Raw genomic sequence first — 26,272 nt, 5'->3', positions numbered from 1 at the left:
GTCCTTTTATTACTGCTCTGTTGTACCATTTTTGTCATAAATCAGGTGTCTATTTGAGGATGGCTCTGTCTGTGGATTCTTTATTTAGTTCTATTTGTGTATTTTTCCTTTTCACAATGCTATACTGTCTGAATTAATGTACATTAATAATAAAATTTTATATCCTTCAGTGCAAGTCTTTCTACCTTGTTGTAATTGTTGATCTCTTGCTTGTCTCCCCTGCTTTCTCTTCTTCCTGTTCTTTCTTCTTCTCTTCCTCCTTCAAGGGTATTCCTAGCTATTTGCTAAGTTGAAGAGTTTGTCAAGTTAAACACACACAAACATATACCTAAACAACTAGGATTTGATTGATAATTGCCTTGAATCTATAGATCACTTTGGGGAACTGACATCTTTGTAATATTGAATCTTCTAGTCCATGTACATAGTATCTCTCTTCATTTATTTAGGCTTTCTTTAGTTTCCCTCAATGCTGTTTTGTAGTTTTCTGTGTAGATGTCTTGCCTATGTCTCATGTAGTGTGTTGTTAGGTATTTATTTATTTATTTTGATGTTATTGTCAATGATATATCTTTTAGAAATTACATTTTCTAACTCTTTTTGCTAGTATATAGACATGCAATTAATTCTAGTATATTGATCTTATATCCAGCAACCTTGATAAATCACTTTTTAATTCTAATAATGAATCTGTAGTTTTGTTTTTAAAAAATTTTTCATGTGTGCAATTATATTATTGTTGAATGATAACAGTTTAATGTCTCCTTTTCAGTCCTTAAGGCTTTTATGTCTCTTGCCTTGTTGTATGGGCTAAAACCTCCTGTGCTATGCTGAGTTCTAAGTTCCTTCACGGTTTCCTCTTTGACCCATGGGTCATTTAGAAGGATGATGATTAATTTCTAATCATATGGGGATTTTCATAGTGAAGTTTTATATTGATTTATAGCTTGATTCCTCTATAGTCAGACAACATACTTTGTATTATTTCATTCCTCTGACAATTTTAACACTTTCTTTAGGGCTGAGCTTATGGTCATTTTTGTAAACATTCCTGTGTACTTAAAAAGACTTGTATTTGGCAGTTGTTTGATACTGTGTTCTATATACATATATTAATTAAATAAAATTTGTTAATTCTGTAGTTCAAATATTCTATATTCTTATTGCATTTTTGTATATTTCTTCCATCAGTTACTAAGAGTAGAATGTTAAACTTGCCCACTGATGATTGTGGATTTGTGTATTTCTCCTTGTAGTTCTGTCAGTATTTGCTGTATAAATTTGGAGGCTGTTTTATTAGGTGTGGACAAATTTAGAATACACTATCTTCCTGGTGAATTGAAACTTTTACCATTATGAAATGCATGCCTTTATTTCTAATAATGCTTTTTTTAATATTAAAATCTACTTTATTTTATTCTAATATAGCTACATCAGCTTTCATGAGTGTGTGTGTAGTATAAATTTTCCCACCCTTTTGTTTTCAGCTTTTTAAGATTTGTATATTTATTTCATGTGTGTCTTGTAAGTTCTTTTCTTTTAAACTCAGTTTTCATGATCTTTGTCTTTTAATTGAAACACTTAGTCCATACATATGCAATGTAATTACTAGGATATTTGATTTTAAATCCACCATTTTCTATTTCTCCTGCCTTTTGTGTTCTCTTTTTTCTCTCTTTTTGCCTATTTTGCACTAATTGAGTATATTTAAATATTTCATCTTTGTCCTGGTGAGTTATTCATTTTAAACATTAATTTTAAACATTACCCTAGAGATTACAGTAGTCCCCCCTTATCCATGGTTTTGCTTTCCATGGTTTTGGCTACCCACGGTCAACTGCAGTCCGAAAATATTAAATGGAAAATTTCAGAAATAATTCATAAGTTTAAAATCGTGTGCTGTGTTGAATGGTATGATGAAATCTCACACCCTCCTGCAGTGTCCCACCTGGGGTTCCCAACCATAGACATCATATTCTCCTGACATCCAGTCATAAGCATCATCATGGCTTGATGATCCAGGATCACCCCAAGCGGAAGGTCCATCTTCTGATGTATTGTCAGAAGGTCAATAGTAGTCTAACACTACAACACAATTACTACATCATTCGTCTCAAGTCATCTCATCATGTAGGCATTTTAATCTCACATTATCTTAAGAAGGGTGAGTACAGTGCAATAAGATATTTTGAGAGGGAGAGACCACATTCACATAACTTTTATTACAGTATATATATATATATTTTTTTTTTATAAATGTGCTTTTTTTAAAAAATTCTTATTTATTTATTTATTATTTTCGGCTGTGTTGGGTCTTCGTTTCTGTGCGAGGGGTTTCTCTAGTTGCGGCAAGCGGGGGCCAGTCTTCATCGCGGTGCGCGGGCCTCTCACTATCGCGGCCTCTCTTGTTGCGGAGCACAGGCTCCAGACGCGCAGGCTCAGTAATTGTGGCTCACGGGCCTAGTTGCTCCGCGGCATGTGGGATCTTCCCAGACCAGGGCTCGAACCCGTGTGCCCTGCGTTGGCAGGCAGATTCTCAACCACTGTGCCACCAGGGAAGCCCCAGTATATTGTTATAATTGTTCTACTTCATTATTAGTTATTATTGTTAATCTTTTATTGTGCCTATTTTTTTTTTAACAAATTTATTTTATTTATTTATTTATTTTTGGCTGCTTTGGGTCTTCGTTGCTGCATGCGGGCTTTCCTAGTTGCGGCGAGCAGGGGCTACTCTTCGTTGCGGTGTGCAGGCTTCTCATTGCAGTGGCTTCTCTTGTGGTGCACGAGCTCTAGGCATGCAGCACATAGGCTCAGTAGTTGTGGCTCACGGGCTCTAGAGCAGAGCCTCAGTAGTTGTGGCGCATGTGCTTAGTTGCTCCGTGGCATGTGGGATCTTCCCGGACCAGGGATCGAACCTGTGTCCCCTGCATCGGCAAGCGGATTCTCAACCACTGCGCCACGAGGGAAACCCTGTTACTAATTTATAAATTAAACTTGATCACAGATATATATGTATAGGAAAATCATATTATACACAGGGTTCAGTAGTATCCATGGCTTCAGGCATCTGCTGGGGGTCTTGGAACGTATCCCCCATAGATAAGGGCGGGGGGGTGGATTACCATACACCATGCATTTTTGACTTGTCAGTGTCCAGTATAAAATAGTACTTTTACCTTTTTCTGTAAAATGGCAGAAGTTTTTAACTTCTTTTACGCACTCCTGACCTTCATGCTATGCTGTTATGCTCTTTCTATTTTTAATAATTACACAAAACATAATTATTATTGTTCTTTGCAGTCAGTATTCGTTAGATTTTTTTCTTGCTCTTTTCACTTTTTATATCTGTAAGCTCCCATCTAGGATTTAATTTTTTTCCTTAATAATATCCTTTTATGTTTCCTTTAGTGCCTTTCTACTGGGGATGCATTTTCTCAGTTAGTGTTTGTCTGAAAATGTCTTTGTTTTGGCTTGATTTCTTAAAGATATTTTCTCAGTGTATAGAATTCTAGATTGGCATTTTCTTTCAGTACTTTGGAGGTATTTAATGATCTTTTTGTTTTCATTGTTTCTGTTGAGCTGTCAGTTTTTGCTCTTTTTTAAATTGAAGTATAGTTGATTTACAATACTGTGTTAGTTTCAGGTGTACAGCAAACTGATTCAGTTTCATATATATATATGTATATGCATACATATATATATATTCTTTTTCAGATTCTTTTCCATTATAGGTTATTACAAGATAATTAATATAGTCCCCTGTGCTATACAGTAAATCCTTGTTGTTTATCTATTTTGTATATAGTAATGTGTATCTGTTCATCCCATCCTCCTAATTTATCCCTCCCCCACCTTTCCCCTTTGGTAACCATAAGTTTGTTTTCTATGTCTGTGAGTCTGTTTCTGTTTTGTAAATATGTTCATTTATGCTGTTTTTTAGATTCCATGTGTAAGTGATAGCATATAATATTTGTCTTTCTCTGTCTGACTTACTTCACTTAGTATGATAATCTCTAGGTCCATCCATGTTGCTGCAAATGGTAATATTTCATTCTTTTTTATGACTAATATTCCATTGTATATATATACCACATCTTTGTCCATTCATCTGTTGATGGACACTTAGATTGCTTCCATGTCTTGGCTATTATAAATAGTACTTCTATGAACATTTTGGTGCATGTATCTTTCCAAATTAGGGTTTTTGTTTTTTCTGGATATATGCCCAGGAGTAGGATTGCTGGATCATACGGTAACTCTATTTTTAGTTTTTTAAGGAACCTCCATACTGTTTTCCATAGTGGCTGTACTAATTTACATTCCCACCAACAGTGTAGGAGGGTTCCCTTTTCGCCACACCCTCTCCAGCATTTTTTATCTGTAGACTTTTCAATGATGGCCATTCTGACTGGTGTGAGGTGATACCTCATTGTAGTTTTGATTTGCATTTCTCTAATTTTAGCGATGTTGAGCACCTTTTCATGTGCCTGTTGGCCATCTGTATGTCTTCTTTGGAGAAATGTCTATTTAGGTCTTCTGCCCATTTTTTGATTGGGTTTTTTTTTTTTTTATTGAGCTGTATGAGCTGTTTGTGTATTTTGGAAATTAAGCCCTTGTCGGTCGCTTCATTTGCAAATAATTTCTCCCATTCTGTAGATTCTCTTTTCATTCTATTTATGGTTTCTTCCGTTGTGCAAAAGCTTATAAGTTTGATTAGGTCCTATTTGCTTATGTTTTCTTTTCTTTCTTTTGCCTTGGAAGACTGATTTAAGAAAATATTGCTACGATTTATGTCAGAGAATGTTTTGCCTATCTTCTCTTCCAGGAGTTTTATGGTGTCATGTCTTATATTTAAGTCTTTAAGCCATTTTGAGTTTATTTTTTTGTATGGTATGAGGGAGTGTTCTAACTTCACTGATTTACATGTGGCTGTTCAGCCTTCCCAACACCACTTGCTGAAGAGACTGTCTTTTCTCCATTGCCTCCTTTGTGGAAGATTAATTGACCGTAGGTGTTTGGGTTTATTTCTGGCCTCTCTATTCTGTTCCAGTGACCTATATGTCTGTTTTTGTGCCAACATTTGTGCCAACACAATGCTGTTTTGATCACTGTAGCTTTGTAGTATTGTCTGAAGTCTGGAAGGGTTATGCCTCCAGCTTTTTTATTTTTCCTCAGGATTGCTTTGGCAATTCTGGGTCTTTTGTGGTTCCATATAAATTTTAGGATTATTTCTTCTAGTTCTGTGAAAAATGTCATGGGTAATTTGATAGGGTTCACATTAAATCTGTAAATTGCTTTGGGTAGTATGGCCATTTTAACTATATTCATTCTTCCAATCCAGGAGCATGGGATATCTTTCCATTTCCTTGAATCATCTTCAATTTTCTTTATCAGTGTTTTACAGTTCTCAGTGTATAAGTCTTACACTTGCTTGGTTAGATTTATTCCTAGGTGGGTTTTTTTTGGATGAGATTTAAATGGGTTTTTAAAAAAACTTTCTCTTTCTGATATTTCATTGCTAATGTAAAGAAATGCAACAGATTTCTGTATGTTAATCTTGTATCCTGCTACCTTGCTGAATTCATTTATCAGTTCTAATAGTTTTTGTGTTGACTCTTTAGGGTTTTCTATTTAGAGTATCATGTTGTCTGCATATAATGACAATTTTACCTCTTCCCTTCTGATTTGGATACCTTTTATTTCTTTTTCTTGTTTGATTGCTATGGCTAGGACTTCTAATACTATGTTGAATAGAGTGGTGAGAGTGGGCATCCTTGTCTTGTTCCAGAATTTGGTAAGAAGTCTTATAGCTTTTCACCACTGAGTATTATGTTGGCTGTGGATTTGTCATAAATGGTTTTTATTATGTTGAGATATGTTCCCTCTATACTCACTTTGGGGAGAGTTTTTATCATGAAAGGAAGTTGAGTTTTATCCAATGCATTTTCTGCATCTATTGAGATGATCATGTGGTTTTTGTCTTTTGTTGATGTGGTGTATCACACTGATTGATTTGCGTATATTGAATCATCCTTGAGACCCTGGGATGAATCCAACTTGATCATGTTGTATGATCCTTTTTATATGTTCTCAGATTCAGTTTGCAAATACTTTGTTGAGGATTTTTGTATCTTTATTCGTCAAAGATATTGACCTGTAATTTTCTTTTTTGGTAGTGTCTTTGTCTTGTTTTGGTATCAGAGTGATGGTGGATTCATAGAGTGACTTTAGGAGTGTTCCCTCATCTTCATTCTTTTGGGAGAGTTTGAGAAGGATAGGTATAAGTTCTCCTTTGTATGTTTGATAGAATTCCCCAATGAAGCCATCTGGTCCTGGACTTTTGTTTGCAGGGATTTTTAAAAAAAATTACAGATTCTATTTTACTTCTTGTGATTGGTCTTTTCAAATTATCTGTTTCTTCTTGATTCAGTTTTAGCAGGCTGTATGTTTCTACAAACTTGTCCGTTTCTTCTAGGTTTTCTATTTTATTGGCATATAACTGTTCATAGTATTTTCTTATGATTTCTTATTTTGTATTTCTGTGGTATTGGTTGTTATTTCTCCTCTTTCTTTTCTTATTTTGTTTATTTGGGTCATCTCTCTTTTCTTCTTGGTAAGCTTGGCCAGAGGTTTGTTGATTTTATTTATACTTTCAAAAAACTACCTCTTGGTTTTATTGATTTTTTTCTATTTTTTTAAAATCTCTATTTTATTTATTTCCTCTCTGATCTTTATTATTTTCTCTCTGATCTTTATTATTTCCTTCCTTCTGCTGACGTTAGGTTTTGTTTTTTCTTCTTTTTCTAATTCTTTTAGGTGGTGGGTTAGGTTGTTTATTTGGGATTTTTCTTGTTTTTGAGGAAGGCCTGTAATGCTATAAACTTCCTTCTTAGGACTGCCTTTGCTGCATCCCATAGATTTTTTTTTTAATTTTAAAAATTTTATTGAAGTATAGTTGATTTACAATGTTGTGTTAATTTCTGCTGTACAGTAAAATGATTCAGTTATACATATAAATATATATATATATATATATATATATATATATATATATATCTTTTTTTTCTTTTGTTGCATCCCATAGATTTTGTATGGTTGTGTTTTCATTGTTGTTTTTCTCAAGGTATTTTTAAAATTTCCTCTTTGATTCCATTGTTGACCCATTGGTTTTTTAGTAGCAGGTTGTTTAGTCTCCATGTGATCATTTTTTCTCATTTCCCTTTCTGTGGTTGATTTCTATTTTCATGCCAAGTTGTTGCCCTTTTGAAGGTTAAACTGCCTTCTTTTTTTCTTTTGAAAACTGTTCTCTTTTTTTTTCTGTTTGATTGAAATTTTCTTTTTTTCCAGTTTTATTGAGAAATAATTAACATGTCACTGTATAAGTTTAAGGTGTACAGCATGATTGTTTGATTTGTATATATTGTGAAACTATTATTGCAGTAAGTTTAACTAGCATCCATCATCTCATATATCAACACAAAGAAAAGAAAGAAAGGAAAAAAATTTTTTCTCCTTGTGATGAGAAATCAGCATTTACTCTCTTAACAACTTTCTTATATATCATACAGCAGTGTTAACTATAATCATCATGTTGTACCTTACACCCATAGTACTTATTTATCTTATAACTGGAAATTTGTACTCACAACTTCTTTATCTGTTTATCCATTGATGGACACTTAGGTTGCTTCCATGTCGTGGCTATTGTCATAATGCTGCTGTGAACATGGGGGTGCAGATATCTTTTCAAGTTAGTATTTTTGTCTCCTTTGGATATATTTCCAGAAGTGGAAATGGTAGTTCTATTTTTAATTTTTTGAGTGTTCCTTTTACTGTTTTCCATAGTGGCTGCACTAATTTACAATAGTGCACGAGGGTTCCCTTTTCATTACATCCATGTCAGCATTTGTTATCTCTTGTCTTTTTGATGCTGGTCATTCTAACAGGTGTGAGGTAGTATCTCATTGTGTGTTTTTTTTTTTAATAGATCTTTATTGGAGTATAATTGCTTCACAATACTGTGTTAGTTTCTGTTGTACAACAAAGTGAATCAGCCATATGCATACATATAGTGAATCACCATATGCATACATATATCCCCATGTCCCCTCCCTCTTGAACCTCCCTCCCACCCTCCCTCTCCCACCTCTCTAAGTCATCACAAAGCACGGAGCTGATCTCCCTGTGCTATGCTGCTGCTTCCCACTAGCTAACCATTTTATATTCGGTAGTGTATATATGTTGATGCTACTCTCACTTCGCCCCAGCTTCCCCCTCCCCCACCATGTCCTCAAGTCCCCTTGTGGTTTTAATTTGCATTTCCCTAATGACTAGTGATGTTAGGCACCTTTTCATGTACCTGTTGGCCTTTTGTATATCTTCTTTGGAAAAATATCTATTTAGGTCTTTTGCCCATTTTTAAATTGTTTTCCTCTTCTTTTTTGCTATTGAGCTGTATGAGTTCTTTATATATTTTGGATATTAACCCCTTATTGGATATATGGTTTACAAATGTTTATTCTCATTCCATAGGTTGTTTTTCACTTTGTTGAAGGTTTCTTTTGCTGTGCAGAAGCTTTTTAGTTTGGTGTAGTCCCACTTGTTTATTTCTGATTTTGTTGCTTATGCTTTAGGTGTCATATCCAAAAAATGATTACCAAACCCATGTCAACGAGCTTTATTCCTATGTTTTCTTCTAGGATTTTCATGGTTTCAGGTCTTACAGTTAAGTCTTTAATCCATTTCAAGTTAATTTTTGTGAGTAGTGTAAGATAGGGAACCAGTTTCATTCTTTTACATGTGAATATCCACTTATCCTAGCACTATTTAGTGAAGAAACTGTCTTTTCTCCATTTGAGTACTCTTGGCTCCCTTTGTCAAATATTAATTGACCATATATGCTTGGGTTTATTTCTGGGCTCTCAGTTCTATTCCATTGGTCGTATGTCTGTTTCTATGCTGGTACCATACTGTTTTGATTACTATAGCTTTATAGTATAACCTGAAATCAGGGAATGTGATGCCTCCTGCTTTGTTCTTTTACAGAATTTCTTTGGCTGTTTGAGGTCTTTTGTGGCTCCATATAAATTTTAGGAGTGTTTTTTACATCCATAAAATATGCCATTGTAATATTGATAGAATTGCATTGAATCTATAGATGACTTTTGGGAGTATTGAAATTTTAACAATATTAATTCTTCCAGTTCATTAACATGGGACGCCTTTCCATTTATTTGTGTCTTTGATTTCTTTCATCAACGTCTTGTAGTTTTCACACTAGAGATCTTTCACCTTCTTGGTTAAGTTTATTCTAAGTATTTTATAGTTTTTGATGCTATTGTAAATGAAATTGATTTCTTTATCTCTTTTTCATAAAATGCATTGTTAGTATATAGAAATGCAACTGATTTTTGTATCTTAATTTTGTATCCTGCACCTTTACTGAATTCATTGATCTAACAGTTTTCTTGTTGGGTCTTTAGGATTTTATATATATAAAATAATGTCATCTGCAAATAGAGACAGGTTTATGTCTTCCTTTACAATTCTCATACCTTTTATTTCTTTTTCTTGCCTGATTGCTCTAGCTGGGACTTTCAGTACTATGTTGAATAAGAGTGTTGAGAGTGGGTAATTTGTCTTGTTCCTGATCTTAGAGGAAAAGCTTTCAACCTTCCACCATTGAGTATGATGTTAGCCATGGGCTTGTTATATATGGTCTTTATTATGTTGAGATATTTTCCTTCTATGCTTAATTTGTTAAGAGTTTTTATCATGAATTTTGAGTTTTATCACATGCTTTTCCTGCATTTGTTGAAGTAATCATATGATTCTTTTCTTTCATTCTAATAATGTAATGTATCATATTTATTGATTTGTGTATGTTGAACTATTTTTGCATTCCACAGATAAATCTCGCTTGACCATTGTGAATGGTCCTTTTCATGTGCTGCTGAATTCATTTGCTAGTATTTTATTGAGAATTTTTGTATCTATATTCATCAGGGATATTGACCTTTAGTTTTTTAGTAGTGACCTATCTGTGGTCTCCTGAATATCTGGTGTGTTCACCAAAGTTCCTCACTTTGGCTACCTTGGAAATACAGTGCCTGTCTAGCACAATGTGACCTATAAAATCTCTGTTCAGCTTTCAGCCATTAAGTATGTGTTCTCTGCTAGTGCTTGTAAAGTTTTGCTGTGAGACCATGCAGTTTAGGATTAGGCCAAGGACCTGAGGAGCATCCTTACACAGATTTATGGGACCTCTTCTCTGGCACTCCCTGCTGTTCTCACTTTACTCACAAATTCCAGTTGCATTAGCACTTCTTCACTCTGATGTTTCCTCTACCCACTGAAAATGCTAATTACTAATTGGGCTTCACTTCTCTTTGCTGCAGTTTGCAAGTGTTCCCAGGCAGAAAACCAAGGTGAATGTAGAACTTAATTTGTGTGCTCCTCTCTTTTCAGAGGATTGCAACCTTGTGTTAAAATCTGTGCCCAGTGTTGGAAACGAGTTGCTTTATACATTTTGTCCAGTTGAAGGATAAGTCCAATACATTCTTAAAACATCATGGCTGTAACTGGAAGTTCTCTTATTTCTTCAACAATGGCATATATCGTATTCTCATCCTTCTTTCTGGAATTCCAATGACACATATGTTACATCTTTTCTCCCATGTCTTCTATGAATATTTTTTTGTATTCTCCTCTCTCATTTCATCTTTCTATGCTTCATTCTGAATCTTTTTGTCTGACTTTTCTTCCTCATCATTAACTGTTAACTTCCCAAATGTATTCTTTTTTTTTTTTTTTCACGTTCTTTTATTTATTTATTTATTTATTTATGACTGTGTTGAGTCTTCGTTTCTGTGCGAGGGCTTTCTCTAGTTGCGGCAAGTGGGGACCACTCTTCATCGCGGTGCGCGGGCCTCTCACCATCGCGGCCTCTCTTGTTGCGGAGCACAGGCTCCAGACGCGCAGGCTCAGTAATTGTGGCTCACGGGCCCAGTTGCTCCGTGGCATGTGGGATCTTCCCAGACCAGGGCTCAAACCCGTGTCCCCTGCATTGGCAGGCAGATTCTCAACCACTGCGCCACCAGGGAAGCCCCCAAATGTATTCTTAATTTTGTTAATTGTATTTTTAAGTTCTAGATTTCCGTTTGGTTCTTTAAAAATTCCAATATCTGATTATATTCTCTAACTGTCTCTTACTTTATAGAATATATTAAGCATAGTTATTTTAAAGTCTTTTCCTGATAACTCTATATTCCGGATCTCTGGAGATTCTGATTCTATTGTCATTTCTTTTTTTTTTTTCTTGTCTTCTTATTTGTATTTTTAAAAATAATTGTGTGCAAGATATTAGATAGAAAAACTATAGAGTTAATTTGAGGTTTAGGATTAAGTTATGTTTCTTCAGAGAGTATTTGTGTGTTTGCTGCTGGCAGGAGGCTGTAGACATTGGTAACCCAGGTCACTTTAATGCAGCGCTGAAAAAAAATCTGTGGTCAATTCTTGAGATGATTTGAAGCTGGTTTTCAGTCCCTGTGAGGGTTGGTCTATTTCTGGTTCCTCTTTACTCCTAGGGTGTGGCCTTTTGGGACCTCTACCCACAGCACAGGGAGATTTTTAGGTTTCCCATTCCTTGGTAGTCACCCAATTCCAAATTTAGTTCCCCTATTTCAGAGAGTCTGTTGAAATCTGCTCATCTTGTGGAATTGGCAGAAAGAGAAATAGGCAAAGGAGAAAGAGTGGCCTCAAATGCCAGGCCTAGCTTTTGGCAATCCCATTTTCTTTTGGATCATGGCCCCATAATTCTCCCATACAATTCTCTGGGTTTTTGTTTGTTTATTTGCTTTTGCATTTAATCTTGTCTGGTTTTCTAGTTGTTCTCATTAGGAGAACTGACTTGAATTTATTTGTCTATTGTTTCTGGAGAAATGGAACCCAGACTTTTTTTTTATGTAATATTTTCAATGGTGGAATGTAGGTCATATATATTTTTTGAGGTCAGGCATATTTAAGAATGTCTTTCTATTTCTTCACACATGAAAGAAGCCTCTGCCTCACTGTGAAAAATATGTAAAAATTGCTTCATAGTTTTCTGGCATTTCAGAGTTATAGAAGACAAATCTTAGACCAGTGATTTTTATCTGTTACAGGAGTTAACCTTTGTTGTTCTTAATTCTTGGAGCCTTATCTATTTATTTAAAAAAAAACTTTTCTTAAATATTTCTATATAAGTATCTTTTCATTCATTTCTATAATGTGAAGAACACTTTCAATCTGCAAATTCAGGTCCTTTTTTCAGGAAATTTCCCATTAATGAAATTTTAAATTATTGCTTTCTTCAAATTGTCTTGGTTTATTCCTCAGGAACACCTGTAATTCATAGGTCATGTTTTCATTTTCTGTGCTGTGTAGCTGTTAATAGCCACTATTTTCCATACATTTATCTTTTCCTCTATATTCTTAGCTTTTCAGGTTGGTTTACTCTATAACTTACTCCATTTTTTCCCCAAATCAGCTCTATTTATTGCACTGAATGAGGGTCTCTAATTTTGCTATCTCATTTTTAGTTTAATTACATTTATCATGTCTTTTATCTAACTCTATTTTTATCTCATTCTGTTAGTGTCCTATGTCACCTTGAATTTCTGTGACTGTCTACTCCTGTTTTTATAGAGGTCTTATGTTCTTGCTTCATGTTGCAGATGCCACACACTTTCCTAAAATCTTTTGATTCATTGACTAGATAATTTTCAGACAAATGTTTTCTCTCAGGTTTCAGTATACTATTTCATTTCCTTTGAAGTATACATTTGGTTGGTCCTTCATTTTTTAAAAAAATCAATTTTTTTGAGATATAATTTTCATGCAATAAAATAACCCATTTTAATCACAGTTTGATAACTTTTGACAAACGTATACACTAATGGAAACAAAGCTGTAATCAACATACAGGACATTTCCATCACCCCATAAATATCTCCTAGTTTTATTTTCAGTCCATTCACCATAGGCAACCACTGATCTGCTTTTTGTCATTATAGACTAGTTTCGTCTGTCCTAGGATTTCATATGAATGGCATCGTATAGAATGTACTATTTTTGTGTCTGCTTATTTCACTCAGCATAATGTTTTTAAAATTTATCCATGTTGGTATACAAGTAGTTCATTTTTTAAAATGTTGAGTAGTAATGCATTGTATGGCTGTATCACAGTTTATCCATTCACTTCTTGATGAACATTTTACCTATTATGAGTAAAGCTATAAACATTCATATAAAAGTGTTTTTATGAAGATATACATTTATTTATTTTGATAAATACCTGGCAATGAAAATGCTGGATTATATGGTAAGTGTGTGTTTAATTTTATAAGAAATGTCCAAACACTTCTTCAAAAGTGGTTGTACCATTTTATACTCCCTCCAGAAGTATATGAGAGTTCTAGTTCTATATTATTATCAACACTTGGGATTGTTGGTCTTTTTAATGTTAGACATTCTGATGGCCAAGTAGTAATATCACGTTGTTTAGTTTGCATTTCTCTGATGACTAATGATAATGAACATCTTTACAGGTGCTTATTGGCCATTTGTATACATATATTTTTGAAGTTCTCAATTAAATCTTTTGTTCATTTTTAAATTGGGTTGCTTGTCTATTATATGTTCAAAATAGAAGACTTTTTTCAGATATATGTATTGTGAATATGTTCTTTTAGTCAGGGGATTTCCTTTTCAGGTATTTCAAAGAGCAAAATTTTCAAATATTGGTAAATTTCAATGTATCAATTTTTTTCTTTTATGGTTCTTTCCTCTCCCCTAAGGTTATAAGGAAATTCTCCTAAGGTTATAAAGAAATTCTCCTGTGTATTATTCTAGAAGTTTATACTTTAAGCTTTTACATTTAAGTATATGATCCATTTGGAACTAATTTTTGTATATGGTGGGACATAAGGGTTGACTTTTTCCTGTAAGGATATCCGATTGTTCCAGTTCAATATGTTGAAAAAATTACTCTTTCCACATTGAATTACCTGGACTGTTTTGTTGAAAACCAATTGACCGCATATGTGTGGATCAATTTGCAGACCCCATATTTTATTTCATTGTCTGTCCTCTCACCAATATCACACTATCTTGATTACTATAGTTTTATAATAAATCTCGAAATTATGTAGTGTAAATCCTCCAGATTTGTTCCTTTTCAAAATTGTTTGACTATTCTAGGACCTTTGCATTTTCATAGAAATGTTACTATCAGCTTGTCAGTTTCTACAAAACAGTCTGCTTGCATTTTGACTGGGATTACATTGAATATGTGGTTTAATCTGGGGGAGAATTGATCTCCTGAGAAAAGACTCAATATTGAGTCTTCTGATCCATAAACGTGGCATTTCTAGCCATTTATTTAGGTCGTATTTAATTTCTGTTAGCAATATTTGCTAGTTTTCAGTGTACAGGTCCTGTAGATATTTTGTTAAAGGTATTCCTAAATATTTTATGAGTTTGGGTGCTATTGTAAATAGTGTTTTAAAATGTAATATTCTACTTGTTTATTGACATTATTTATATAGAGATATAATCGATTTTTGTATATTGACTTTTATATTCTTCAACCTTCCCAAATTCACTTATTAATTTTTGTAGCTTATTTGTAAGTTTATTATGATTTTCTGTATACATGATTATGCTTTCTTGCAAATAAAGATAATTAAAACTTTTTTTCTTCTAATTTGTATGTCTGTCTGCCTGCCTACCTGCCTGCCTGCCTCCCTCTCTCTCTCTCTCCCTCCCTCCATTTCTTTCTTCCCTTCTTCCGTTCTCCTTTTCTTTCTCTCATTGCACTGGCTCATGTCTCCAGTTCAGTATTGAATAGAAGTGCTGAGAGTGGATATCATTGTTTTTTCCCTTCATCTGTAGGGGGAAAGTGTTCAGACATTCACCATTAGACATGATGTTAGCTGTAGGATTTTCATAGATGCTTTTTATCATATTGAGGAAGTCCTCGTCTATTCATAGTTTGCTGAGAGTTTTTATCATGAGTGAATGTCAATTTTGGTCAAATGTGTTTTCTCCTATTAGATGATCATATGACTTCCCCCCTTAATTCTGTTAATAAGGTGAATTACATTGATTTACTTTGCAATGTTAAACCAACCTTGCATTCCTGGGATAAATTCCACATTGTTGGCTATATTATATTGCCAGGTTCAATTTGCTAATTTTTTGTTAAGTGATTCTGGTCCTGCATTTATGAGGGATATTGATCTAGTTTTCTTTTATTGTAATGTTTTCGTCTGGTTTTGTTTATAGAGTAATGCTGGCTTCATAAAATGAGTTGGAAAGTGTTTCCTCCTCTTCTATTTTCTGAAAGAGTTTATGTAAGATTTGTATTATTTATTCCTTTAATAATTAATAGTGAATCCATCTGGTAAATCCATCTGGCCTTGGGGCTTTCTTTGTGGGAAGGTTTTACATTATGAATTCAAATTAATAGTTATGGGGCATTTAACTGTCTACTTTTTATTGAGTTGAATTTTGTAATTGTGTAACCAAGTTTTTTGATGAATGTGGGCATTTTATCCAACTTATCCAATTTATTGGCATGTTTGCAGTATCTGCAGTGATGTCCTACCTTTCCTTCCTGATATTGATAATTTGCTTCTTCTCTATTTTTTTATTCATCAGGCTACATAGGGGCTTATCAATTTTATTGAACTTTCCAAAAAAACCCACAGCATTTGGTTTTATGATTTTCTCTGTTGGTTTTCCATTTTCAATTTTATTGATTTCTGCTTCTATCTTTATTATTTTCTTCCTTCTACTAATATTTAATTTAATTTGCTCTTTTTCTATCTTATTAAGTAGAAGCATGAATCATTTATTTTGGACCTTTAAAATTTTCCAAAATAAGAATTTAAAGCTATAAATTTCCCTTTAAGCATTCTTTTAGTTGCATCCTACAAATTTGATATGCTGTGGTTTCATTGTATTTCAGAACAGAATATTTTCTAATATTCCTTGTGATTTCTTCTTTGATTTATGGATTGATTAGAAGTATATTTTTTTAAATGTACAAATACTTGGTGATTTTCCAGGTATATTTTTGTTATTTATTTCTAGTTTAATCCTATTGTGGTCAGAGAACATACTTTATTCTATCACTCCATCTAAATCTTTGGAGCTTACTTTATGAATGAGAATATTGTCTTAGTAAATGTTGCCTAGACACTATGTCTGTTCCACAGTGACTGAGTGGAGAATTCTATAGTTATCAATTAAGTCAAGTTGTTGAGAATGTTGTTCAAGTCTTCTATTTTTATTGACTTTTTTTGTCTGCTTGTTTTATCAATTACTGAGAGAGGATTGTTCAAATTTACAACACTAATTATGACTTATTTCTCCTTTTAGTTCTGTTAGTTTTGCTTCATGTAAATTGAAACTCTATCTTTAGATGCACACATATTTATGACTGTTATGTTATCTTGATGAACTGACATTTTCATCAGTGTGAAACATCCTCCTTTGTTCCTGGTAATATTCTTTGTCCTGGAGTCTTCTTGTCTGAATTTATATAGACACTCCAGCTTTCCTATGACTAGCATTTAAATGGTATAAGTTTTTCTATCGTTTACTTTTAACTTCTCTACCTTTATATTTCAAGTGTGTTTCTCACAGGCAACATATATTTGGTCATGCTTTTTGAAAAACTTAAATCCTATTTGACAATCTCTGTGTTTTAGACTATTTACATGTAATGTATTTATTGTTTAGGCTATTTATACTTAGTGTAATTACAGATATGGTTGGGCTTGAGTCTATCATCTTGTGCTTGTTTTCTATTTGTCCCATCTATTCTTTGTTCCTTTTCATTTTAATATCTTGCCTTCTTTTGGTTAATTTTTACTATTCCATGTTTCTCTTTTTAAATTGTTAGTTATACCTCTTTTTAAAAAGAATACTCTACAGTTCTACAATTACAATATGCACCTTTAACTTCATAGTCTACCTTCAAGTAATATTATACTAGTTTACATGTAATGCAAGAATCCTGTGCACTTTCATTTTCCCCTTCCCATCCTTTTAGTTTTTTATCAAATATTTTACTTCTATATATATAGAAAGTTGTTTGTAGTTATTCACTATATTTATCATGCCCAGAACTCTTTATGCCTTTGTGTAGGCCCTAGCATCCATCTGGTATCATTTTCCATCAGCCTAAAGACCTTCCTTTAGCTTTTCTTTTAGTGGAACTCAGGCAGCAATGAATTCTCTTATCTTGTGTTTGTCTTCAAAGAGTCTTTATTTCATATTCATTTTTGAAGGATATTTTCACTGGGTCTAGAATTATAGGTTGACAGTTTTTTTCTTTCAGCCTATTAAAGATGTCGTTCCATTGTCTTCTGGCTTGCATTGTTTCTGACGAGAAACCAGTGATCATTCTTATCTTTGTCCCCCTGTAAGTAATGTGTCTTTTTTTCCCTGGTTGTTTTTAAGATTTTTCTCTTTATCATTGGTTTTCATCAATTTGATTATAATGAGTTTTGGTGTTATTTTCTTTGCTTTTATTTTGCCTAAGATTCATTGAGCTTCTTGGATCTGTGGGTTTATAGTTTTCATCAAACTTGAAAAAATTTGGCCATTGCTTGTTCAAATTTTTGCCTCCACCCCCACCCCCACAACCTTGCTTCTTCTGGCCTTTTAACCACATGTGCTGTATATTGCCTGATATTTTCCCACAGCTTACTGAAGCTCTATTTATTTTTCTTCCAGTACTTCAGTTTGGATAGGATCTGTTGTTACATCTCTGAATTCACTGATCTTTTCTTCTGCATTGTCTAATCTTCCTTTAAGCCCATTCTGAGAATTTTTAATTTTTGATACTGTATTTTTAATTTTTAGAAATTCCATTTGGTTGTTTTATTATGTCCTTCATCTCTGTCCTCATTGTGTTCATGTTTTACTTTGAATATGTCTATAATAGCTGTTTTAAAGTCTTTGTTTGCTAATTACCTCATCTCTGTAGTTTCTGGGTTTGTTTATATTGGCCAATTTTTTTTTCCTAATTGTGGGTAATATTTTCTTCCCCTTTCAAATATCAAGTAATTTTTGACTGGGTGCTAGACTTCATGAACATTACATTATTGAGTGTCTGGATTTTGCTGCCTTCCATTACAGTGCATTGAAGTTTGTTTTGGCAGCCAACTTACTGGTGGATCAGCTTGACCCTTTCAAGCCTTGTTCTTATATTTTCTTAGGGTGAACCTGGGCTAGCCATTTCCCTAATGTTAGTTTAGCCCAACTACTAAGGTGTGACCTCCTAGCGTCTCAATTGACTATCCCAGGTTTTCACTGAGTTCCCTCCACTCTAGCTGGTTGAAGCTCAAATATCTCTCAGCCCTGTATGAGATGTAGGAATTATTAAGTTTACAGATCCCCCATAGTTGTTCTCTAAGCAGCTTAATGGAGTTTTGCCTTACACATGCTCAGCTTAGTGTAAAGCCAAAGACCCAAAAGGATTCCTACTCAGATATCTGGAGCTCTTTGTTTGCATAGATCCCTCTTCTTTGGTACTCTATCCAGCAAATTTAAGCCACTTTGCCTTTCTAAACTCTGTTTTTTTGTCCCCTCAACTCAATGAAACCACCCTACTGTGCTTATCTTTCTACCTCTAGGACCAAGACCTGGAACTTGCTTCCAGGAAGAAACCAAGGGTAATTGTAGGACTCACTTCATTGTTCTTCTCTCGAAGGTCATTGTCCTGTACTACCTGTAGTCAAGTTTCTTAAAACAGTTGTTTCATGTATTTTTCTAATTTTCTAGTTATTTATGGTGAGAGGGCAAGTCTAATACCAGTTACTCTGTCATTGTTGGAAGCAGAATTCTTGTCTGCCATGTTTATGCTATATTTTTGTTTTTATTTTCAAATAAAAGGAGGTCTGTCCTGAAAATATTTGCCATATGGTAAGGTATGTAGATTGTCCTTGCATCAGAATCAACTGTGGTGCTTTTCCCAATTACAGATACCTGGGTTTTGAGGTTCCAGGCATCATATTTTAAAAACCTTTACAGGTGATTTTTGATACACAACCAAAACCAATAATCACTGGTCTAGTAAGCTTAAATCTAGTGTGACTTTGGTGAACTTAAAGGAGGTATTCTACAACCTGTGCTTAAGTTAGTGACACCCTGTAAAAATAGAATCAAAAGTTAGAGGAGTAGGACCTCCTAGATATCCCCACCATCCACATATAAAGCATTAATTTCTGGCAGAGCAGGAGTTTTTGGAGCTCTGATCAAGTGCTATGGCTGTTTCACGTTCTAATTTGTTTGTACCTGTGCCATAACAGTTGTTATGTAGTTTAAATATTACTTTTATCTAAAAATGTCATGAACTTTTTCTTAATATTTATAAAGTGATCTGCAAATATTCTCATAATACATGGATTCAGAGATGGTTAGCAGATTTCATCTTGTATGCCAACTCTGTTTTGATTAGTGGTGACATCCTGGAGCTCAGTGTTGAGAAAGATTTTAAGGGCAGTTCTGGACTCAGCAGGAAAGAATGCTCTTATGGATTAGTGATACCTGTCATGAGTTTGGGATTGGAGGAATGGGGTACACGTTCCATGTATTTGCAACTTCTGTACTGGTTGAAGGCACTCTTTCTTCTCTAGATTTCTCTAATTACACAAGAAAACTTGTTGCTACTCTATCTTGACTTTTCCACATGTAGGAAACAAATATGGAATGTCTTTATTAAAATTATTTCTTCATTCATCCATTCCTTACTCATTCATTTCCTCTTTCTCTCTCTCAAAAGATATAATCAATATGATATTATGTTATTATAGTAGTAGTTCTAGTCTGTACTTCTTTTTAAATAAATAGACCCATTGTGTATTTTTTTTAAGGTCACTGGTTCTGTTGACCATATTTTCCTGAATTCCAAATCAGACACATAATCTTATTCCTGGTCTAACAATAGGATAGAAGAATTGAAGTTGGGACACTCTTAGAAAATTTTATAAAATGTTCAGAGCACAAATTAGGCTCAGATCATTAATAACAAATATTTTTGAATTATAATTAGACATGTAACTAAGATTATCTTCTCATCTGCAGATTTTTATATATTAGGCCAACCATGGTCCTATAGGATTAGAATATGGTGATTTAGAAAAATGTCCTACTTTCAAACATAAAATCCTATTACATTTTTTTTTTTATATGGTAGAATATTGTTAGCTAAGTGCCTTGGGCTACAGAATCATCTGGATGATGATAAGTAATTGTAATTCTCTTTCTGATCTGTCTCAGATCACTTGGTTCTTGTCCTCATTCTGTGTGTTTACTGTGTTGAGGAGTTGGGTATTAGCAAACTAGCAGAGGTTTAGACTGTGGGTAATGTGTGAGAGAGATGCATTTCGTTTGGGCAAGAAACTCATCTTTTCAGTCTCCACATTTAATGGGGATGGGTGGGAAATGGAATGGTAGAGGTTGCCTTACACTCATTTCAGTTATTATTAATCTGAAACACTTCCTGATGCCAAAAATCTAGATGTTTAGCATAGTATACTATAGTGAAAAGAGCACAGTTTTGAGAACCAAGAGATATATGTTCTAGTCGCAGCTTGTCATTTACTAACTCTGTGACCATAGCAAACTACTTAACCTTTTAAATTTTAACTTACACATAAAATGAGGTTAATAATCTGCTGTATCTATCCCACAGGGTTGTTGGGAGGATCAAGTGAAAACATAGATGTAAAAACTTCTAAGAATTTACTAATGGTATATCATTGTGAAATAATATTATGGTATTGGGTATGCCACCTTATATTAGCTTGTCTCTCCCCATGGGAAAATGGATGGGGTTGTGATATCTTTGCTTAATTTAAAAATACTTCATAGATTGAAAAAAAAATTATTATTTTAGGAAACCTTCTGATGATGGTTCTATTTAAGGAAAACTAGTGAAGTATCTGCTGTGTTTTTCCCAGGGCACGAATAATGTCAGTGAGAAATACTCATCAGCTATGCTTTGCTTTACAGCTTGGAACCCCATCCACTGCCAGCACACTGAATGCCACAACGCAATTAACAAACCAGCTGTGAAGGTACTGTTTTATTAGACATGGTGCTATATTATATTGTCAGTGGTCAACTTATCAGGAGCAAATTGCTGAATGAAATGGAGATTGCATCCTTCTCTGTAAAGCAGAAGGCTGTACTCTGTGGTCATCTCAAATTACTGTACTCTACTTTGATCTGACTGTACTCTGGCGGATTGGTTCAAGACAGAGCAATGAATAGTGATATCTGCAGATTTGGCTCTGAGTTCATAACCAAGTGCTGTGGAGAACTGGGCTAATTATCAGAATAATCCTGGTGAAACACTTACATAGTCCTTGACTGATTTCTGTCTGGGCTAATAAACTCAGGGAGATGTACTTTGGCCCTGTTTTCATGTGTTTGCTACAAGTTATGAGTGGTCTAGTGTGTGACTATGTGAATTCAAGAGTCGTAGGACAAAAACAGAAAATTGTTAAGTCTTAGCTCAGATCACAGATGTGAGTTAGTTAAAATGACTGAGAGGTAGTTGGACAGCAAACACATGGAAAATTACAATGGAGGTAAGGGAACAGTGGTTTAGAGAGGTCAAGTCACTCTCGTAAGGTCACTCAGACAGAACTAGGTACCTTGACTCTCAGCCTTATTCTTTTCCTACCACATCTAATTGGTTCTGTCCTGTTATAATCCCGAATCTTTGAAGTTGAAAATTGAGAAAAATAATCACACCACTTAACAAAATTACTTATGGTATATTTGTCGGATACAACACTTGGCTGGAGAGACCTGTGTCTGGATTTACAAGGGTTAATTTTTATATTCTGAGGAGTGGGATTTAGGTCAAGTGATTAGAGTTCAAGTTGCTTTTCAGAACCTATTGTCAAGGAAGTTTGCCTCTCTTGTTCTATAGAGAGGTAGATTGTAAAGATTATCAAATAATAGAAAAATAATACTCTCATTTTATAGAAACAGAGTAGAAGAGGTAAAATGAGATAAAAAATATAAATATAAATGGAAACAAAAAGAAATCTAAATGGAATAAAACATGTATTTCATATACCAAAAGTGGCACAGGAGTGCCAATTATCACATTGTCATCTAGATATATCTTACCAACAAAGGACATCCTTATATTATTATACTTGATCTCTGCTTTTGATGAAAGTAAATTGAATGAATTTATGATGAGAAAGAGCAGGTGAGGGTAACCCACCAATGGAAGCTTAGTCCTCTCCCATTCTACAATGTGTACTCTTCCTCTGAACTTCCATAAACATTTGGGGTTCAAAGGTACTTTTCTTTGGTGTGAGGACATTTTGAGCTAAACACAGGTGAGTTCCTATATTATTCAGCTTAATTCTTCACAGTGGTGAGACTTTCACAATTCCCGTAGTTTCTATATCTGTCCTTTCTTCTTTCTGCCTAAGTTACAATGCCCTCTTTTCGTTCACCCAGACATCAACAGAAAGGAGGTACTGAAAATCTGTTTAATTTTTCCAGTTATTTTTTCCTTGATTTTATGTCAGACCGCATTCTCGGGAGTCCTCTGACTTCCTGATTAGTAATGGTTTTTGGCTTCCTTCCCACAGAAGTCATCATGAATTAGAAATTCTCCCTCTCTTTAGGCAAACAGCCCAGTCTACTCCTCTGGCCTGGCCTCACTTTTCTCACAGGCTGTTCCCTGTAGCCAGTCCTCCAGGATAAGCCAAACCATCCCACTTTCTGTCATTTTTTAATTGAGGTAAAATTCACATAACATAAAACTAACCATTTTAGAGTGGACATTTCAATGACATTTATCACATTTACAATGTTGTACAACCACTACCTCTATCTAGTTCGTAAACGTTTTTCTCACCCCCCCCAAATTTTACTTTCTCAACCCCAGTTTTCTTAAAGGGCTTCCTTTTACATTTTCACTCTATGCTTCCCAGAAAGGGAATATTCTTGTTGACATTTCCTGTGCAGGGGCTGTTTTTGCACGACCACAGGTCTGGCTCAAGGTTGTTCTTTCTTTACAATATGAGCACTCCACAAACCCACAGAAATATGAGCATATGACATGTAGATCAAGGGTACCCAACATCCAGATGCTTACAGAATAATGTTAAATGAAAAGGAGATTATGAAGTGTACAGTATGATGCAAATGTAGTTTAAAAATTACATGTATGAATTTTATATTCATCTTCATAGTGAACACCAACCAGTAATTCTCATCAAAATGTTACCAGTGATTGCATTGAGATGGAGGGTTAATGAGTTATTTAAATTTTCTTCTTTCCTTTTCTTCATTTTCTGAAGCCTCTACCTTGGGCATGTATTATATTTGTAGACAGAAAATAACTATTTTTAAATGTAACAGTCAGATATGAACATATTAATGTGGATGTAAACTGACCTGTTCAGTGTGGAACAGGATTGACACTACTAGCCACAAATCTGAAGGGTCATGTTAATTCATTTAACATGTCAGAGGTCAACTAGCTAACCTCTAATGACTCTTTATAGTTCTAACATCCTAGGAGTTTTTCCTTTGGGATGGAATGAAAAAATATCTTTACCTGACGGAGGTATCAATGACTCATTAGAAATGAGAGTAAAGTAACTATACTGAAGAAGAGGTCTACATGCAGTGCATGGGAAAAACTCAGGGAAAATAGATTTATTTTCACAAAAAGCCTAATATCTCCATAATAGTGAGTTATACCTCTTGGCAGTAATGAACCAAACTTGGGTCTGCTCGCCTGTGTGCAGTAAAGCCAATCTACTGATACTGGCTTGTGGTGAAGGAAAGCACAGCATTTATTGTAAGGCACCATACAAGTAGTCTGGGACAGCTAGTGCTGAAAACACCCAAACTCTCTGGCGGGCAAACTATTTATAAAGGCCAGGTGGGGGTGGGGGGGAGGGGTCGCAGGGTCTGTGAACAGCTTGTGCACAATTCTCCAATTGGTTGATGGTGAGGTAACACGACGATGTCACAGGGGTTAACATTATCAATCCTTAGGTGCCAGTAGGTCTGGGGGCTACAAAGTGCTCGTGATCATCAAGTAGTTAATTTCTTCCATTTAGTGGTGGTTTTAGTATCTGTAAAACAACTCGGGAAATGTTTATCAGATACTGTTATATAACTAGGTATTTCGGAGAGGAGCTACAGCAGAGGATATGGGGGAAGGGTCTGTCTCGGGAAGGCCCCATAAGGTCCTGCTCAGTTACATAATGATTTGCCAAATAGAAAAGCATTAAATATATATATATATATATATATATATATATATATATATATATATACAAAAAAGTACTTTTAAGGCAAGAGCCAAAAGTTATGATAGGATCCTAAAATGAAAGTATGTTGGAAATTATAGCTCATTATAGCCCACTCTGCTTTTTGGTTTTACTTGGTCCTATTTGAAAATCACTTTATGAAATATTTGAATCCCAGGTAATTAGCTAACACAGGAGTCAGCAAACTATGGCCGCAGTTAAATTTGGCCTGCTGCCTGTTTTTGCAAGTAAAGTTTTATTGGAACACAGCTGTGCTCTTTTGCTTACATATTGTCTCTGGCTGCTTTTATGCTACAACAGCAGAGTTGAGTAGTTGTGACAGAGAACTTATGCCCCATGAAGCCTGAAATATTTACTTCCTGGCCATTTACAGAAAGTTTGCCAATCCCTGATTTAACACACCAGAAAGTAGTTATTCACTGTACCAAAGGAAGCATGAAACTTACCTAAGGAAAATTTTCACACTGGGCCTTTAGCACCAGGGAATATATAATTTACAGATTTTGATGGTATAATTATTTAAATTTAGGAATTCTAACTCTTATTTCCCCAACCATTGAAACTCCTAAGGGTTTTAACTTTAAACGACAGGCTGCTTGGGTCATAAGTTCGGTTCATTTATCCCCTTCAAATCAATTAAAAAAAAAAAAAGCCGAAAGAAAAGGCAGAGTGAAGTTCTAGAAGAATTTGTGTACTAGGCATGTTAACTGCATACTCAGCTGTAGCATAGATTGATTATTTCTTGAAGGGCAGGAACAGAATTCAAAACGACTTTGGGACTTCCCTGGTGGCGCAGTGGTTAAGAATCCGCCTGCCAATGCAGGGGACACAGGTTTGAGCCCTGGTTCAGGAATATCCCACATGCCGCGGAGCAACTAAGCCTGTGCGCCACAACTACTGCCTGAGCTTTAGAGCCTGTGAGCCACAACTGCTGAGCCCGTGCTCCACAACTATTGAAGCCCGTGCGCCTAGAGCCCGTGCTCTGCAACAAGAGAAGCCACCACAATGAGAAGCCCGTGCACCGCATGAAAAGTAGCCCCTGCTCACCGCAACTAGAGAAAGCCCACGTGCAGCAAGCAACAAAGACCCAACACAGCCAAAAATAAAATAAATAAATAAATTTATTAAAAAAAAAAAAAAACCACTGTGGTGGGACTTCCCTGGTGGCGCAGTGATTAAGAATCCACCTGCCAATGCAGGGAACACAGGTTCGAGCCCTGGGCCGGGAAGATCCCACATGCTGCAGAGCAACTAAGCCCATGCACCACAACTACTGAGCCTGTGCTCTAGAGCCCGCGAGCCACAACTACTGAGCCCACGTGCCACAACTACTGGAGCCTGCGCACCTAGAGCCCGTGCTCCGCAACCAGAGAAGCCACTGCAATGAGAAGCCCGAGCACCACAACGAAGAGTAGCCCCGACTCGCCACAACTAGAGAAAGCCCAAGCACAGCAACGAAGACCAGCACAGCCAAAAAAAAAAAAAAAAAAAAAAAAAAAAAGGACTTTGGTAAGTCATAGACATTTAAACCAATGCAAAGTACAAAATTCATTTTTTACTAGTCTTTGAATGTTTTGTCCATTTGATTTAAAACATCCAGATATTTGAAATATCCTAATGATCAACTTAAGATTAATACTTTAATCTCTGTACTTACACTAATGAAAAAGGCGTAAATAACTCAAAACTGAACAGAGCACTACAGGGTTAAAAGAAACTACAGTTCATATGTGGAAGAAAACAAACTACCTGAAGTTGAAAGTTGGATATATAGAACTTATTCCAGAGTAAGAAAAGTGAATCGCTGAATGTTAGATTTAATGCTAAGTTTTCTGAATGAGGTCTGTCTTGAGAAGCAAAATTCTCTACTGCCAGCATTTTGGTAACAGTTATGATTTTTA

At 34.9% G+C, this 26,272-nt stretch overlaps 1 protein-coding gene across 8 annotated transcripts in view; it reads left to right on the top strand.

Moving 5' to 3' along the window:
- Positions 1-26,272, top strand: part of UNC79 (unc-79 homolog, NALCN channel complex subunit) — a 261,771-nt gene that overhangs the window by 67,747 nt on the left and 167,752 nt on the right. For all 8 annotated transcript variants that reach the window (XM_082451152.1, XM_082451149.1, XM_082451150.1 and 5 more), the window contains exon 8: positions 21,067-21,131. In XM_082451152.1, coding sequence (XP_082307278.1) covers positions 21,067-21,131 — 65 coding nt within the window. The remainder of the gene's footprint in view (positions 1-21,066; positions 21,132-26,272) is intronic.

This window comes from Balaenoptera physalus, assembly GCF_965194825.1.
Source record: "Balaenoptera physalus genome assembly, chromosome: 2".
NCBI classification, from domain to species: Eukaryota; Metazoa; Chordata; class Mammalia; order Artiodactyla; family Balaenopteridae; genus Balaenoptera; species Balaenoptera physalus.
This window is presented reverse-complemented; position numbering and strand designations above follow the sequence as displayed.